The sequence below is a fragment of the Actinia tenebrosa genome, unplaced genomic scaffold, assembly GCF_029948245.1.
Source record: "Actinia tenebrosa isolate PJP-AT-01 unplaced genomic scaffold, QUT_ActTen_1.0 PGA_scaffold0__85_contigs__length_37466705, whole genome shotgun sequence".
Lineage (NCBI taxonomy): Eukaryota > Metazoa > Cnidaria > Anthozoa > Actiniaria > Actiniidae > Actinia > Actinia tenebrosa.
In genome coordinates, this window is record NW_028292569.1 from 31,134,461 (window position 1) to 31,150,467 (window position 16,007).

Here is a 16,007-nt window from a genome sequence, read left to right on the forward strand (position 1 = left end):
TATTACAACTTTCTAGTTATTCAATTATAATCATATTAAAATATAAGAAATGAACAAGTTCTAGCTTTGAATTACGATTGATTGGTTACACTGCTATGATATATAGGTGTATTAGTCATACCCACTATTTTGCTATTACCTAAAGCAATAGTTTTGGATCTAATGTTATCTTTACGATTCATTATCAATTTTGAAAAGTTTCATAACCGTTATTTTAGGTCCTTTAGCCCAGGTACTAGATTTTGCTGCGCTATGATTAGTGTAAATATTTGAATAAACTTATTTGGCTTGGGTTTCACGTTTTCTCATTTCAGATCACGTGTCATTCTCTTGAGAATAAGATACTTTGTTTGAGTCGTATCCGTATTCATGTGTCTTATGCGCAACCGTTAAACAAAGGAATGGTACTCTAGGGAATGACACGGTGTCTGTAATGGGAAAACATTACTACCAAGCTAAAAAGGTATATCCCCTTCTGGAACAGTCGATTTTACAGCCCCAAGAAAACCATTTAAATAAGTTGCAATTGAAAGTCTCCTATCGATTATAACATTTCCCTATTTCATCGGAATCATAAACGTTCACTGGTAAACTACATTGTATAAAAAGGTTCCTCTAACCAGTTACATCCATGCTTTTTTTCAGGCTCATTCTTGTGCAAGGTCAAATATAACCAAGGTCAAATGTTGCGCAGCCACTGTCCACAGATCAACCACGAGCTACGCATGCTCAATATAATTACAAAAGTTTTCCAAAGGAATCCCATAACCGTTAGCTAACATAGACTTTAGATCTGATAGGTTCTTTGAAACATTCCGAATAAATGAGTTTAACGAGGTACAAATGAAATGCAACGATGAGGAACACGATGGAGACCCAGAACTTGGCAGGAAGTCCCACATGGTGGAAGACGTGGTGATGCTTCAAAGATTCTGAAGAGAAAAAAGTTCAAACAATGTCAATACCCAGGAAATATTCCATGTCTTCTCTTTTGAACTATTTCTTTCTCTAACGGTATTGATCGAGGAAATACCGTATACCATTAAAAAGATAAGCTCAACTTTTAGCTTGGGTAGAAACAACACCATGCAAGGTATGACAAATAAAATATGTTTGTACCCTAGCTAGACCACAATGCACCATGTTCATTATGACATCTATGCTCTTAAAAAGACTCATATCGCCCACCAAGAGAGCATAAATGAGAGGGAACCTTCTTAATAACGCGCTCGCCATGCAAATTCCCAGTTGGGCTATTTATAGTAACCGGATGCAGTTTAAATTTCGCCTTACCCTACTCCCGTGCGCCATCAATTTGCGCGCTCTTTCCCGTTTCGTTTTTAGTTATCAAAACAATAAACCGAAAGAGCGCGCGTGCGCAAATTGCACTCACGCCCACTGAATAGTTGTTAAGTGACTACACTACCTTGGTGCGCATCCTTGATAAAGACGTTCTTCTTGATATTTTGCAACTGTCCTTTCTTCTTTGAGATGTAGAGGATCGGTGTAACAGGTTTAGTCATGCGTACTGGGAAAACTACCGAGGACGAGCTGGAGACATGGATAATAGATAACTAAATCAATAATTAATATTGCTTAATAATATAATGTACGTTTCTATGACCATCACTCCCCTTACCACCAAAAATAGCGTTCGACTCTATAGGTGGCATGCATCCCTTCCCATAAGAATAAAAGGTCAAAAGACAAGACATGGCTGCCTACATGTAGGGCAACACACGTGTATATCTTGAAAAACCATGACCAAATCTTTTGTTCAAGTAATCCAACATGGCGGCTATGATGTCACATGCACAAGGACAAAAGACATGGCCGCCATGTTGGTTGATATGACAAAAGACAGCAAGACCAAATCTTTTATTCAAGTTAACCAGCATGGCAGGTATGACGTCACAGACATTCCAACTGGCGGCTAAATGAAGGGGTTCAACAGTATCATTTAAACATACCTCAGTTCAACAGGTTCGTACTGACAACCAGCCTCACAGGCATAAAGAGGGGTCTTTTCATTTCCTTTGGCTTGGATAAAAAGCTTTTCAGCATGTCCCGTATGATCATTAATGATGACAGATACATTAATGAAAATTCCTTTGTAGAGGTGAATATGGCGAAATGTTACACTCGTGTGAAGAGAAGCAGGGTTCGCAGCAAACTCAAATAACCCTGCAGAGAACTGAAGGCCACCAAAGCTTAACGTCATTGCTTGAGCAATACCTGTTCCACCTAGAATATAAAGACTGATGTTAACGCTGATACTCCAAGTTACAAAATGGCGTCAACTTTACCGTCCCCTTTTGTCAGTGCCCACTTTTCTTTTTTCAATGACTTCAACAACTTCCAGATGTTGGGGTTATTGGCCATTCCCTATCAAAAAATTGTCTAGCTTAGACTACTGGTTTGAGAGATGGTAGTGGGAAAAAAATATATATACAAAAAGAAAAAACGATAAAATGTGACATGTGTGGAGTTGATTGGGTCAAATGAAAATGAAAAGCCATCAACAGCTATGGCTATGATGAAGAAAGAGAAGCAGTGTTTGCAGGCACTGTGGATCATGCTTTGGACATGTGATGATATTCTGTTCTGTATGTTCTGGGTCTAATCTTATTTTAAGACAATTAAGGTTTGTCACATACCAGCCTTGATGAGAGAGGAACACCCATTCTGAGTCAATACTTTTTTCCATGATGACATCATCCTAGCAACGGCTGCCTCAGTTCTGGGTATGGGCCAAAGTGAGGCAGAGTGCCTAGAAACGCAAATATTATATATATTTTTTGATTAGAAAAATGGACTCTTTATTGGGAATTAATAACACGCATGTGTAATTATTGGCATTGAATGACATATGTGTGACGCATGACAGTTATTTACCTATCTATGATTACAGATTATAAAATAGCACAGCTGTATCCTCATTCTTTCTTTTTTTACTCACCCTCCCTTCTTGGGGATTTATTTGGTATTCAGGCTAATAAAGCCATTCAAAACCGCTGGCATTGAGAGGTATGGAAAGTAACAATGACGACTTGCCTCTTAACAATGGAAACAGGAATGGTTTTTGAACCTGGTGTTATGAAATATTCTGGGCCCCATTGTACGAAGGTTGGAATGCATTATCCAACCAATAAATCTAATCCAGTGGATAATTTATTGAATAACAACGTCAATTGCACTATCCACCCTTCGTAATGATAGTTGCTCTTAAACTAACACACTTACATCGTAGGAGGTCCCCCAAAGCAGTGCTCAGGAGCATGTAGCAGTGATTCTATTTCTTCGCTGTTTTGTGAATTGCCGTGAATATTATAGTCAGGCGTAGGGAAGGTAGACAAGAGGTAGTACATTGTTGCATTCACTTCAATTCCTGGGGGTGTGTCTGCATCATGCCGTGGGTCAACATGTACTCCAGTTTCCCAAAGCTGGCAGCAAAGAAAGAAATTACATATGTATTATGGTAGAACTAATAAAGATTTCCTACATCATTTATCATCATGACTCCTAAAATAGAACCTATTTGTTTGGTGATTGACAGAGGAGGAGGGAGGTATGGTTTATTTGATTGAAAGAGGGGGGGGGTTCATACCTTATTCCATACAGACTTGTGACTGTTATTTATCTCTTTAGGGTCAAAGTCTTTCATAATCATTTCAAAGTCCTGCAAGAAAACATATATATATATATTTATTTATATAAAACTTATATTTTACAACCACCACTCCCCATACGGGGCTCTTCCGTGAGGTTCCCTCCACACCCACTACCACTACATTTTATATTTACAACATACAACACTCAACTCACATGTTTCTTTTTAGGGAGGAAACCGGAGATCCCAGAGAAAACCCTTGTGGCAAGGGAGAGAACAACACAACAAACAAACTCAACTCACATACGATCCAGTCTGAGCCAGGGCTCGAACCCGGACCACAGCGGTGAGAGGCGAGCAGTAAACCACTACGCCACCCATGCCACCCTAAAACATCCCATCCAGTAAAGAATCAGCATAGATAAGCAAGGCACATCATGGTCAGCATCATTTTCACTTATTTTACTAGTAACAGTCAGGATTGCAAAAACCTAGCTTTTCACCTCTGCAGGTTTTAATTCCCAATCACCCCATTTGAGCTTAGCTCTTGGTTCTCTTTCGAACTCTGAGGGTTAATTTGGGTTTCCAATATTTCCTCCATCATTTCAAACCAGCAAACCGGCCCTAACTAGTTAGAGCTGTGCTCCAGGGTCATACATGGACTATAAAGTGACTGCCAGAGGCACCTTCAAATATTTTTTTTTCCAGTTCAAACCTATTGACCTGTGCCATTGCTGTAATTTTGGTGGCAAAAAGACAGTGATAAACTCAGGCTTTTTTATTACTGCTACTTGGCTAATACTACTGTACCTTTTTAGCTAGTCCTTCTAGTTCATCCTTGTCAAAATTCTTGGCTGGAACTTTTTCATTTGAGTGAATTGAAGTGTGTACAACTGCAACGTGACGAATATCTGCAGAACTAAACCAAGAAAGTATATCAATTGTTAGTTTTTGTCTTGTGGATTATTATTACATTTTATAATAAGTCTATAACATAAGAAAATACATACCTTCTGCTCTTAATGTTAAGGGTTTCTGGTTTCTTGGTTGTTGCTATGGTGACATTGACACTGGGGAAGTTTTCATCAACATATGCAATGTTGCCATGGTGGATATCATAATTGACTAGTCCTGACTTGCCCTTTATGCTGCAAGGTTAAAAATGATCAACATCATCATTACTATCATCAATTAATGATTGTTATACTCATCACCACCACCACAAGTGCTACTGGTACTGTCATCAATCACCACATTCAGAATCACCATTGTAAATTCAGGATAAATTTCTGGGTTATCATTTTATATCGTACCTCTAAAAATGCAAGATAGAACACAAACAGTCCACTTTTGAGTTATGCTTTGCTCGTCAAGCACAAAGGTTTCAGTACAAGGCTACATACTAAATTAAATTAATTCTTTTCTCCTGTCATGAATCACTTAGCATTATGAATGAAGCCCCACATTGAATCCTTTGTGCATGACAAGTGCAGCATATCTGAGAAGTGGGCTACTGAAAACTTGTTTTTCTACCTGTCACTCTTTGTGGATGCCTTCCTCCACTCTTTTGCTCCTTTTTGGTTCAAACTAACAGAAGCAGGAATTTCCTGAAAAACAAACAACTTCTTTTTCAAAAAAAAATTTTTTTTGAACTTTTGTAATCAACCTTGCCTCACAAGTCCAATGTTAACAAACTTTAGTTTATAAGTCTTAGGCCCTGTCCACACTATGCCGGATAAATTTGAATCTGAATTTTTTATTTATTCGGTTTAGGCCTACTGATGGTCCACACTAGTCCAGGCAAATCTGGAACAATTCTTCACCGAAAACGAATTTTTTCAAATATGGTCTCCAGAGTGGAACAATTTGAAAATGCCGGCTAGCCGTATTAGTGAGGAAGGAGAACATTTCGTATCTGAAATTTTTCGAATACCATGAGGTCATGATTGTCATGGGAACATGGCGGGAACATGGCGGAAAGGCTAAAAATTTACCGCAGGCTCAATTTCAGTTTCAATGCACATGCTCAGATGTGCAATATAGCGTTTTTGCCGCCTCTGATCGGACTAGTGCGGACATGAAACATTTTATCTGTTTTCATGTGTGGACGGAAAACTTTTTTTTTGGTTTCGGTGTGAAAGTTGGGGATTCAAATTTATCTGGCATAGTGTGGACGGGGCCTTTATGGATAGTCCCACATACAATGGCTTTCTAGATTAGAGAATTTAGCTTGTTCCATGTGTGCAAAGTCAACTTTAGATAAGGTACATTGGATACTTACAGCATGGTTTGTGACATGAATTTCTTGTACCAGCAGAGAAGGATGACTTCTATGAATAAATACCACATTTTCTACTAACACACAGCTTTGAGACTAAAACATAATTTGAGAAGGAAATTAATAATCTAAATCTATACAAAATTAGAAACTTTATCAATAGATATCATTTTGAATGTAACAACTGTAACTTTACCCATAAATAACTTTGTATATGATGGACTTTTCCATTCTTAAGATGAATAATGGTTGCCTCTGGAAAATAAACAACAAATTTAATAAAATGAAAGAAAGGAAAAAAAGAAAAAAGAGAAAGATAGCATGAGTGAGTGAATGAGTGCTAACTGACTGACTGACAGATTGACCGACCGATTGATTGACCGACAGACTAGGCTTATAGACTGACTAACTGACTGACTGACTGACTGACTGACTGACTGACTGACTGACTGACTGACTGACTGACTGACTGACTGACTGACTGACTGACTGACTGACTGACTGACTGACTGACTGCCCGACAAATTAGACTTACAGACTGACTGCACTGATTGACCGAACAACTGACTCAGTTACCTCACTGGCTGACTGACTGGCTGACTGACTGACATTAAATGAAAATGGATTTAAAACTGCTTTTCAGATATCTTTAGCCCATCTTACCTTTTGGTGTGGAAGCAGTAGTCATTACTGGTTCTAACAAAGGTCCGTAAGGCACTTCCATTAAAGTCAAGTCTTTGACTTGGAGATAAGAGTCCTTTTTTGCTGCAACACCAAGGTAACCATTACCTGGACAAAACCAAAAAAGAAATAATTTTGTTTCAAACATCTTCACCTCGTTTTTATGATAGGTATTTACGTAATCTTGTACTACTAAGAAAAGAAAGAAGGAAAGACAAATATGGTGTAGAGAATTACATCTGCATAAAATTCATACTATGGCTCAGGTCCTGATAGATGGGGTTCCTGTGGAATACATTAACCACAGGCAGCCCACACTATTTACACTTACCAACAAATGGGATGTAGGGACTTTCATGGCTTTGCAGTGGATTATGGGTAATAATGGCATTGCCCTGTTCAACTTCACTATCCCATTTGGCAAGGAAGTTGCCAAGACAAACTCCATCAAATGGAAGAGCTGAAAAGAACCAATATAATTAGAGAAATTATTAATTTATCATTAAATTAGTTAATTAATTAATTAGATAAGATGAGAATATGTGGACCGTGTAGCACTTATGAAATAATTCGACCTTGCTGGGAAATTAATTTTTCCGAATTTATTTCCAAGGGTCTTTCGCCTGGAATAACCTTGTTCCCAAGCACTATAACTTATCTATGTTTCTATATCTTGTATTTTATAAGTGCTACGCGGTCCACATATTCTCATCTTTGCATCATAATTACCACGACCAAACATATATTTCATCCCGGCCTGCTCTCAGTCTGACCTCTAGCTCAGCTGGTAGAGCATCGGTAGTACAATTCCAAAGGTCGTGGGTTCGTTTCCCAGCGAGGTCGGAAATAAACTTTTCTGAATTTATTTCCAAGGGTCTTTCTCCCGGAATAACCTTGTTCCCAAGCACTATAACTTATCTATATTTCTATATCTTTTAATTAGATAAGATTTAATCAATTAATTAGTGCAGGGAAGCACTAATCCTTTTCATACAAATCGTTTAAAAAAACATAAAAAGTGCCAAAAATGAACTAATCTTCTACCTGAGTACTTGTTGTTTCTCTGGGATCCTTTTACTCTTCTGTGGCTCGGATACAATCTTGATACACTCCATATTAAAAATAACAAAAGTAAGCCGAATATGACTAACGTCGCTTTACGTGACCTATGTGGGATGAAAGAGATAAGTAATATTCGTAAGTTCATAAAAAATAGAATTTTAGGATGAAATAAAATGAATGAATGAACAATAAATGAAAGTTAACAAAGAATTAGTGAATGAAATAGAAAAGATTAAAATAAAATAAAAAGATAATATACTATTAGAGTGCAAACAATTAATCCGTGAAACACTAATTATTAAATAACAATGGAAAAAAATGAAAAAAACAAATGGAATTTGCATGAAATTGTGCTATTTAGTATTACTAAAGTTTCATGGTTATATTGTTTGCACTCTACTTAAATAAATAGAAAGCAAGAATAGAATAGAATAGTATTTAAAAGAAGAGAATAGTATAGAATACGACAAAATACATGTAGAAGAACTAATTAATCGAGCTTACAGAACAGAACAGAAATTAAGACACTCACGTTTTAACATACGGACGTAAAATAACCTAGATTTATAGATTATAACCATGCACAAATGATAGAAGGTATCTCCAATGCGTCAATTAAATATATACTTTCATTTTAATTCTGCAGGTAGCGAAATGACGTATCTTATATATCTAAAACTAATATATAAAAAACTAATTTTACAGAGCTTAACTAATACTGGCTTTTCGATGAACAGTTCATTTTAAGTCGTAAGAGACTTTAAGTTGTAAGAGCACACAATTTACTCCAGCAATGTAATTTTTTTTTAACCTGTTGAGACTGGAATAAGGACTTCGTACAGAAGTATATTATTATAAGCTTTTCATAAACAAAATCAAAAATGTTTTTTTTAATACCTCAGAAGAAGTGAAGACGCAAGTCTCGTCTTTACCCATCCCAAGAGGCTTCCTATACGGGTTTTATCCCACATAAAGAAGATGATCAAGACTCAAGATCGTCAATTAAATGTACAGATATTAAAACATTACCACGAAACGACGCCATTTTGAATACTGAAACTACAATATTTATGTACAGGTGCTTTACATCAAAATATAGACGCGCGCAGCTCTACACAGCCAGCACAGGGTACCCAGTCAACCATAAAGTTTCATTTTATTTTTTTAACTTTACCATGTTTACTCTTCGATACTGGCAAGAATATAAGTTTATTAGTTGGACTATTTCTTTTTAGTTTGTACTTTTCTTAAAAAAATATTAGGTTTATTTATTTTTGAAAAAATGTTTTGAATGATTATCAAATACTCTGCAAATTAGATTATTTAATAGAAGATGATTGTAACATAAATACATGGTGTTAGAAAATTTTTTAAAGATCTTAAAAGAAAATTTATTAAAAAAGATATCATATAAATATTAATTCAAGCCAAAAGGCACTTACTTTGCTTGGGATTCCTGTGGTTTGTTGTCAACATGTGAAAGAGTCCTGGAACACAATACCATCTTCAGCTGTGTTTTTTTCGTTAGACTTCGTGGTATAAAATGTCCTTATTATTGACCAGATTCATTCAATACCACGATTTAGGACGTAGATTTGTATTAATAGGTCCTCAAAGTATATCTCGTGGTATTTTCCTGTGCAGGACTTTTAGTGACTCGTCAGGCTTTACACACGATTTCGAAGACGAACAACCAGAGACAAGCGAAGTCTTGAAGCATTTGCGCCAAAAACATCACTACCACGGGATCACAGAGAAAGAAAGGGAATATCAAGATGTGATGGTGATAGAACCAGATTATAAGTGGGGTAGACATAGGTAGGATTATTATGATTCTTATGTATAAGCTGGTCTATCCCAAGGGAAGCGAAGGGGGAGGGGGGAGGGGGGAGGGTCATTAATTAGCATAGAGTTGTTATTAAATAATTGCATTACGCACATGGGTAATAGACAATATTTCTATTTTTTTTTTCAGATTTCAAAAATCCACAGTTGATCATCGTCTGGGCGAAGCATGTGGACTTGTGCATTCAATAAGTAACTGGAGAGTCAAGGCAAAATATAAAGAACCTCTACGAAAAATAGATAATAACATGTTCTTTGGAAAGGGTAAAGTAGAGGAACTCACAGAACGCATTCAAGATATCAAGAAATCTAATGGGGGAATTTTGGATGTTGTGTACCTTGATGTTGGTCGGCTATCCACTAGGCAGTATAGAGAACTAGAAAGCTTGTGGGATGTAAAAGTTCTTGATAGGTTTGGTATTGTGCTGCAAATTTTCAAGGAGAGAGCAAAGACGGGAGAAGCTAAAATACAAGTAGAGCTTGCTGAAATACCTTACTTAAGGTATGTTATTTCTTAGAGCAGAATATACATTTATGCATTTGTGTCTCTTTGTCCTGTTTGTGCTGTGAAATAAGTGATGAGGGTAACCACTGATTACATCCTTGTAGGTCCCGTCTCGTTGGGGATGAGTCAGTTGAGTACGACCAACAACGAGGAGGAACACACTACATTGGAGGTGGTGGGGAAACACAACTGGAAAAGGAGAGAAGAATTCTGTCTGAAAGAGAATCAAAGCTAAAGAAAAAATTAGAGTCTTTGAGAAAACACAGGGATCATGTTCACCAAGAAAGAAACAAAAGACATGTGCCTATTGTAGCAGTGGTGGGGTATACTAATGCTGGTATGTGGGTATATGTAAGACTTAGCCATAAAATTAGAAAATCTTCAGTGGTTGAGAATTCTGGAATCCAGTTCCCACAATAGACTCTTGGTTGCTTTGTAAATCCAGGATTTGGATTCCAGATTCCAGACTCAAAATTCCAGATTGCAGATTTGGCATTCCAAATGCTAGATTCTAGGTTCTCGAGCCCTGAATTCCAGTCAAAAAAAAAAAAGACTTTAGCTGTAGATGGTAGAGGGATGGTGGGTTAATCTTGGAAAGTTCACCGATTCTCCAATTCCCTTAAACACCAATTTCTTTACAGGAAAGACTACTTTGATAAAATCTCTGACTGGAGATGCTAAGATGCAGCCAGATAACAAGCTGTTTGCAACACTTGATGTCACAGCACATGCCGGAAAGCTGCCATCAGGAATGCATGCTCTCTTTGTCGACACTGTTGGATTTATCTCTGACCTCCCCCCAGAATTGGTTGAATCATTCTCTGCAACATTGGAGGATGTGGTTGTCTCGGTAATGCGAAATTTTTAGAATTCATTCATTCTTCATAAATAATTATTAATAGATATTTTCTTTTATGTTGTGACAGGGAAAGTCATTGCCGACTGTTTGTTAAATGACACACTTCAGACTTCACACTCTGCCAGTACATTTAGCTTTGCATGCACACGACTCCCATCTCATGAAAAATCAATACTTGGGTGTTATCCTATCGACTGGTATTTGAATACCTTGAAAAAATTAGGTACAGAATTTTTCTCCCTAATATTTTTGTTTGTACTGTCACAGGATGTTGTAGTACACGTGCGAGACATAAGTCACCCAGATAAGGACACACAAGACGACGATGTCAAATCTATACTCACTGATCAGCTGAAGGTCCGTCCATCTCTGGTGGAGCACATCATCGAAGTCAATAATAAAATCGATCTTTGGTAAGAAGATGGCATGCTTTATGTTCTATCATAATGCAAGACCATGTCAGTGAAGGGCTTTGGTGCAGTAGGCGGCGTTGGTTAGATATTATATATTATAGGAGAAGTCGAGGCTATATAGAAACTACCTTCCAACAATAGAAGTTGGCCTCCAAAACAAACTGAAAAGCAAATAACAACCGCCAACCCACGCATTCAACAACAAAATCCACCCACTAAACCTAACAAACACTAACACTGTGATTGTCTGTTTTGACCAGCACATTGTTATGTACTACAGTACCTCAACACAGAGTGAATACAATGATGCACGCATTCAGAATACTATACTAAGTCTTATCAACTCTGCTTTTTGCTTGTTTTCAGTTCAGAAGAAGCCCTACACGAAATGGTTCCCCACATCGGAGCGCAAGAGATAAATATATCTGCAGTTAATGGCACTGGTTTAGATAAACTGCGAAAAAGAATAGAAGAAGGGATTATCAAAACAACTGGACGAATGGTTAGAAAGGTTGTCATACCACCTGGTGGACCACAGCTCAGGTATGGTATCCCTGCGGTACTGAATTGACCTCAACCTTTAAATCAATCACAGCGCGCAACATTACTACTCATCCTATGAAAATGCTCGGACGTCGCACGCTCACACTCACGGCACGGCACGTTGGTTTTTCACCGCTTTAAGAATTTTGCGCTATTATATAACTGTAAAATATTACAGAACGCAGCACCGTTACGGTCTCCGTCACAACTCACTGTCTAAGTTATGCCAGGGTATTGTTTTCTGTAGACCTTTAAGATTACGGCACGGCACGTCTTTATCTAGTCTAGTACCTGACTCACTTTCAGTTCGCTCCGACAAGCTGAAAAGTCGCGCGCGCGGAGGAAAGAATTTTACAACCTGTCGGAGCAGATAGAAAGTGATAGTACAGGACTGGATTCATCTGTACATTGAGATTTTAACAGTCACACAGAATTTACTCTTTATGATTTTTAATAATTGAAATGTTAGGAACTAAGAAAAGTGGCTTTCAAGTGGTTATCGTTGTGAAGCATCAAGATACGAGAGAAGACTATATCCTGGGCGGAGAGGGACCCCTTTAAAATGCTGTAAATGTATGTAATTACGGCTGTGAGGGGGCTGTGAGATGCACTCAACGCCCGGAATGTAGTCTTTTTCTCAAAACACACCATTCAATCGCAAGCTAATCCTGTTATTCTTTATCCTTACAGTTGGTTATATCACGAAGCCGTAGTACACGAAACTGAGGCTGATGAGGATGGTTTCTTAACCGCTACAGTCATCATGGACGAAGCGACAAACAAAAAGTTTGAGAAAAAATTTGGAGACATTTTATCTCGATAATAGACATTTATTACTGAAGTTAAATTTTGTCAAAGCTTAAAGCTTAAGAAAAATATATTAGCATTTTGTAAAATAGGTGTGTAGCCATCAAAAATAAATTGAGTTTGTGTATGGTGCTCGTTTTCGATGGAACGCTTTTATCAATTGTATTTAAAAAATTTATTTCAAGCTTTTATGTTTCAAAAACCACTTTTTCTACGTGTTCTTTGGTAAGAGAAGACAAGGCAGTCTCGTACTTCGTTAACTGAAATAAATGAATTCCGAGTTTGTCAAAATTAAAGTATATTTCTGCCATATCCCTGACAAGCTGTATGGCTTGTGGGAAGGTAAAAGGATTGGATTTACAGCCGTATATCTTGAGTTCCTTGTTCAAGATGTCGTAAGGGTTCAGTTTGACTTCAGAGTCTTGAGGATAGCACCCGAAGAGAAGGATTTTCCCGCCATTTGTCATCCATTTGACAGACTTTTGAAAATCACTAGCAGAGGTTGTGCAGTCGATTAGAGCGTCAAATCCCCAGTTTTTGTCAAGCCGTTGACCATCGTAAGCTTCAGCTTCTATTGTATCTGGATGCATGACTTTGAACCCTAAGTTTAACCCCGTTGCTAAGTTACGACGGTGTTCTGACGTTTCACTCAAGACAACCTTACGGTAGCCATGGAAATGTAGTATACACAACCACAGGGTTCCCATGATCCCAGAACCGTATACTAGTATTTTGGAATTGGTTGGCAAGGGATGGAGAAAACTGAATCCATGGAGAATACAAGAAATAGGTTCGCATAAGATTGCATGGCGGAGCGATACTTGTGGTGGCAGTACATGTACGTTCTGCGCCCTCACTCTAGTGTACTGTGACCAACCTCCATTCCGCCATATCCCTAGAAATTGATCTTGCTCTTTTTCGCAGAATTCTGGTTGTCCTCTTGTACAGTGGCAACACAAGTGGCAGCTCATGTGTGGATTAATTACCACTCTGAAAAGCATGGAAATGAGTGTAAATATCCCTACACGACGCAAGGGGCGGGACAGTATGTTTTACTTGGAGTGAGCTGTTCCCAAAGAGCACGTCACTTTTACTTTGATTTTAATTTAAGGTTTCCTCCTAGCGCAAAACCAGACCCAAAATGCTAAAGTACGATGCGATCTCTGTTTCAGCACGTTATTCGTGCTCTGGACTTTGATACTCAGGTTATAATCTATAAACTTTTAAGGTTTTATATCAGGACACGATTTCATGGTATTGGTAAATGTAATGTTATAATTTTTCATCTTGTTAGAGCGGACAGAAAGAGAGTCCAGGACCGGATTAGTCTGTAAATTAAGCTTTTTCACAGTCTTACAGAATCTACTCTTAATGATGTTTCCATACTTTGACTTTTAGGGATTGAAAAATGGCTTTAAAATGGTAGTTTTTAATGTAAAACATTCGAGATACGGAGGAAGACTACATCGCGGGCGGAGAGGGGCACATTAAAAATGCAGTAAATGTATGTAAATTGAGCTGTGAGGGGGCCGTGAAATGCACTCTACGCCCGGGATGTAGTCAGTTTCCTCAACACACACAATTCAACCACAATCCGAGTATGTAATTCTTTATCCTTCTAGTTGGTTGTATCATAAAACAATCGTACACAAAACTGAGGTTGATGAGGATTGATTCCTAACCGCTACACTCATCATGGACGAAGCAACGAACAACAAGTCTTTTGAAGACATTTTAAATGCTTCGATAAATAGACATTCATTTCTGAAATGAAATTGAAGCTGAAATCTTAAAAAACATATTACCATATGGTGAAATAAGTCCATAACCATTCAATTAATTCAAATAAAATTGAGTTTATTTGGTGTTTAATCGTTCTTTTGATCCGAACACCGTTTCCATGGTATGGGTAATCGCAATATTTTCTTACTCCCTTGTTTCTATTTGTTCCAATGATTAGAAAGAATATTTTATTCTAGATACATTGATGATCTACCAGCCAATCGTCGAGAGGTTATAGTATCTTCCCCGTTTTTGTGATAGCGTTAATTTATCGGAAGCAAGAGCTTCGATTACAAAAAAACCCTGATCAATCATTATATACCAATTAAATTAGCAACGAAGTCGAACATGCAGGGAATCCCCCAATACATTAAGGGCGTGTATCTACTTGAGATTGAGCGGTTCATATCTCACGAACTCCTTGATTGAGAAATAGACATACTCCACCCTAAGATCGAGAGAAGCTACATTTAATCTACTCACAACAATCACGCAATCAAACAGCTATTGAAAATTTGATGTTTGACGCAAAAAGTTAATTTCAGTAAATGTTAATGAACATGAAAAATAAACATGAGTTTCTTATTTATCGGATATTCGGATCAGTATTTTTTTGAAACTTACTGCCAAACTTACTTAGGGTAAGTAAATTAGACGCTTATCTATGATTTGAGTGTGGTGTTTTTGAATCAAAATTAGCATAAGGAGAAAAGAAGGATACGATGTTTTGTGAAGATGTATGAATGAGTAATGAGCGAGTGATCGCAAATGCTACGCGCACCTGTCCATACAAAATATTTAAATATTTTTTCAAATGTCAAAACTCTCGGGCATTTTAAATACAGAATTTGTGTAGCAGGATTTTAATATGTGTTTTATCAACTATCTTTGAAGTAAGACACGTAGATTGAGACCTAACTTGAGAATTTCCTGCATAAATTATGCAAAAGGTATGGCATCTTTGAAGCTTGATACTAAAGCTTGATTTTCACGATCAAACATCATAATAAAATTAAATTCTTTATAGTCTTCGTCTTCGATTCCATATGGAAAATAAGCATGATTGTAAATATTAGTCTTGAGCGCGCGAATTTTTTCGTTCTAAGAATTTTTTTTGGTCACAGAAGTGAAGATTTTGCACAAAAAATCGCGCGCGGTTAATGAAACGTTTAATGACATGAAGCGATTTTCCCCAAAATTTTGGTGTTTTTTAACCTAGTTTAACTCACCGATCACCGATAGAAACATTCTTAACTTCAGTGCCAACCTCACTGACCACACCAGCGAACTCATGGCCAAGGACGACGCAATGACTAACTGGTAGTTCTCCTGCAAGTATTCGTACGTCTATATCACATACACCTGAATATGAAACCTTGACGATAACTTCGTTTGGAGCTGATACATGAGGAACTGGTCTCGTTATGAAAGAAAGATTACCGTCCCAGAGCTGTAGCGAATTGTTCATAGCGTCAGTGGAAACGGTCGTGGATTTCCTTGGATCAAAATTCCTTCACCGGTTTGAAACAGAATCCGAGTGTTTTGTGTGAACAGTGCGACAGCTGACGTACCGTGGGGGAATGGGTCCCAACGAGTTTTCATCTGTTGTGAACTGTAAGCTG

The 16,007-nt window shown here is 37.6% G+C and overlaps 3 protein-coding genes across 3 annotated transcripts; 1 reads left to right on the plus strand and 2 right to left on the minus strand.

Moving 5' to 3' along the window:
* LOC116287742 (uncharacterized protein KIAA2013 homolog) lies at positions 1-8,675 on the minus strand. The gene is made up of 15 exons (XM_031694428.2): positions 8,529-8,675; positions 7,614-7,735; positions 6,901-7,029; positions 6,552-6,677; positions 6,085-6,143; positions 5,892-5,984; positions 5,144-5,217; positions 4,621-4,758; positions 4,421-4,529; positions 3,608-3,679; positions 3,244-3,443; positions 2,658-2,770; positions 1,971-2,244; positions 1,427-1,551; positions 1-932 (listed from the first exon to the last, which is right to left on the minus strand). Exons 1-15 carry the CDS (start codon positions 8,600-8,602, stop codon positions 772-774), a joined length of 1,869 nt encoding a protein of 622 aa, XP_031550288.2. The 5' UTR covers positions 8,603-8,675; the 3' UTR covers positions 1-771.
* Positions 8,676-9,126: 451 nt separating this feature from the next.
* LOC116287774 (putative GTP-binding protein 6) lies at positions 9,127-12,731 on the plus strand. Its single transcript, XM_031694466.2, has 7 exons — positions 9,127-9,449; positions 9,607-9,978; positions 10,086-10,318; positions 10,623-10,831; positions 11,108-11,253; positions 11,620-11,796; positions 12,487-12,731. Exons 1-7 carry the CDS (start codon positions 9,175-9,177, stop codon positions 12,617-12,619), a joined length of 1,545 nt encoding a protein of 514 aa, XP_031550326.1. The 5' UTR covers positions 9,127-9,174; the 3' UTR covers positions 12,620-12,731.
* Positions 12,230-15,931, minus strand: LOC116287780 (uncharacterized). The gene is made up of 2 exons (XM_031694477.1): positions 15,615-15,931; positions 12,230-13,593 (listed from the first exon to the last, which is right to left on the minus strand). The coding sequence occupies exons 1-2, from the start codon at positions 15,851-15,853 to the stop codon at positions 12,792-12,794; spliced, it is 1,041 nt and encodes a 346-aa protein (XP_031550337.1). The 5' UTR covers positions 15,854-15,931; the 3' UTR covers positions 12,230-12,791.
* Positions 15,932-16,007: the final 76 nt, after the last annotated feature.